This window comes from Octopus bimaculoides, chromosome 23 (genome assembly GCF_001194135.2).
Source record: "Octopus bimaculoides isolate UCB-OBI-ISO-001 chromosome 23, ASM119413v2, whole genome shotgun sequence".
NCBI lineage: Eukaryota > Metazoa > Mollusca > Cephalopoda > Octopoda > Octopodidae > Octopus > Octopus bimaculoides.
The window spans coordinates 34,066,132-34,068,443 of NC_069003.1; the positions used below are offsets into that span (position 1 = coordinate 34,066,132).

The following is a 2,312-nucleotide window of genomic DNA, read 5'->3' on the forward strand; positions in this document are numbered from 1 at the left end:
ATATATACACACACATACATATATACATACACATATAAATTCACACATATGTATATATGATGTATATATATTTTTTTACTCTTTTACTCTTTTCAGTCATTTGACTGTGGCCATGCTGGAGCACCACCTTTAGTCGAACAAATCTACTCCAGGATTTATTCTTTGTAAGCCAAGTACTTATTCTATCAGTCACTTTTGCCGAACCGCTAAGTTACGGGGATGTAAACACATCAACATCAGTTGTCAAGCGATTGTGGGGGAACAAACACACGAACATATACACATGCACACACACATAGAGGGGTTGGACACTTAACACAAATATCCCCCAATCATTTCATGGATGTATTTTCGTACCAAATTCCGGTAACTTTCTGACCATGTATGTTTGCGTTAAGGACTTCTGGTTCCATTTACAACCCATATATATATCTAGACATAACTAACCGAAATATGTCACACATAGTCCCTGCTTGTCTGTTTATCCAACTAGGTTAACAGACATAATTGAATCTGGAAGTTAATTAGCCATAATTCGCTAATCTAATACATCTTTCTTTTGTTTTCAAAAGGCAAGAGGTCAGATTAACGAATTGACTCGGATATATTGGTTACAGTGATGTCACCCGTGACCTTTAGAACCATTTATTCGTAGGAAAGGGTCGATCCAGCACAATGAATCTTACCGTTTACCAAATAATCTTTCTCTTTCTCACATCATGCTCTGCTCTCTTTAAACTTATAGTTCTGAGTTTACTAATCAGTCAGGATGGTCATGGCTGAAATGGCTTTGATTGTTACTTCTACTTGATCAGAACTGACTGACAGACATGGCTGTGTGGTAAGAAGCTTGCTTCTCAACCACATGGTTCCAGGGTCAGTCCCACTGCATGGCACCTTGGGCAAGTGTTTTCTACTATAGCCCTGGGCAGAACAAATTCTTATAAGTGAATTTGGTAGATGGAAACAGAAAGAATTCCATCACGTGTGTGTGTGTGTGTGTGTGTGTTTGTTCTTGTTTCTCACCACTGCTTAACAATCGGTGTTGGTTTGTTTACGTCCCCATCGCTTAGCAGCTCAGCAAAAAAGGATCAATAAAGTAAGTACCGGTCTTAAACAAAGAAATAGGACTGGTTTCAATTCATTTGAAGGAAGAAGAAGAAGAAGAAAAAGAAGAAGAAGAAGAGAGGAGGAGGAGGAGAAGAAGAAGAAGAAGAAGAAGAGGGATGGAGGAGGAGAAGGAAGAGGAGGAGGAGGAGGAGGAAGAAGCAGAAGTGGAAGAAGAAGAAGAAGAAGAAGAAGAAGAGGAGGAGGTGGTGGTGGAGGAAGAAGAGAAGGAAAGGGCTGAATGAAAAAGAAGCCAAAGGTTCTTACCCTTGATCTCTTGTGCTTATTTTAAAACCTTGATTGCTTGGCACAAAGGAGTTGTTGGTGTTCTGGTTTCTAGCAGTGGTGGTGGTCGTGCTTGGAAGGAATGTCTTGCTGTGTCCCTTTGTACTTTGGCTGAAATGTTTCCTCATTGGTAAACCTAGAGAAAAGACAAGTACAATTTGTTGTTGTTGTTGCTGCTGCTGCTGCTGCAACTGTTGTTGTTGTTGTTGTTGTTTAACCACAGGTCAGCTTTGAAACAAGCAGGCCTATGATCCTACACATTTTCTTTGTTTTTGTTTTTTATGTTCTCATTTCTCATTTTGTTCACGTTTTTTTTGACGTCCTGTACCCATATATGCATGTATATATACATATATATGTAGGTATGTACATATATGTATGTATACGTGCATATATTTATATATTATTTATATTATTATATGACTGAACGTCACGCATCCATTTCCAAGTAAGTTTTATCTTTATAATTCCGATGCGTATTCTCCATCCTATCTCTATTCTATCTATCTTCCTCTCTTGTTCTTCTTCCTTTCTGTTTTTCTCTCCCACCCTTTCCCTATTCTTCTCCTCTCCCCGTCACCATTCCTTCTTTCTCTCTCTCACTCTTCCTCCTTGACTCTCTCGTTGCTCACACGTGACTAACGGCTATCTTTCTTTCTTTCTTCACATCCTTCCTAAATACAAGACGTGCTTTTGCCTGTCTCTTGTCATAGCTCGTTTCTCCAGCGTTCACCATTTCACTTCGTCATGGCTTAACAGCCCTCACCGTTTGTTTTTACTGTCTTGTTCTCACTGGCTTGTTCTTGTTACCACTTTAACTCTCCGCAAAAAATCCCAAATTTTATTTAATTTGTTTTGTGGGAAGGACTTCCTACCTTCGAAATGCGTAGATAAAACAGGGGACAACTGATGAAGGGAAT

The 2,312-nt window shown here is 39.3% G+C and overlaps 1 protein-coding gene across 2 annotated transcripts in view; it reads right to left on the minus strand.

The window, feature by feature from the left end:
• The window catches only part of LOC106873728 (protein phosphatase 1 regulatory subunit 42), a 13,075-nt gene that overhangs the window by 2,934 nt on the left and 7,829 nt on the right, over nt 1–2,312 (minus strand). For both annotated transcript variants that reach the window (XM_014921211.2, XM_052976028.1), the window contains exon 7: nt 1,375–1,528. In XM_014921211.2, the coding sequence (XP_014776697.1) occupies nt 1,375–1,528 (154 nt within the window). The remainder of the gene's footprint in view (nt 1–1,374; nt 1,529–2,312) is intronic.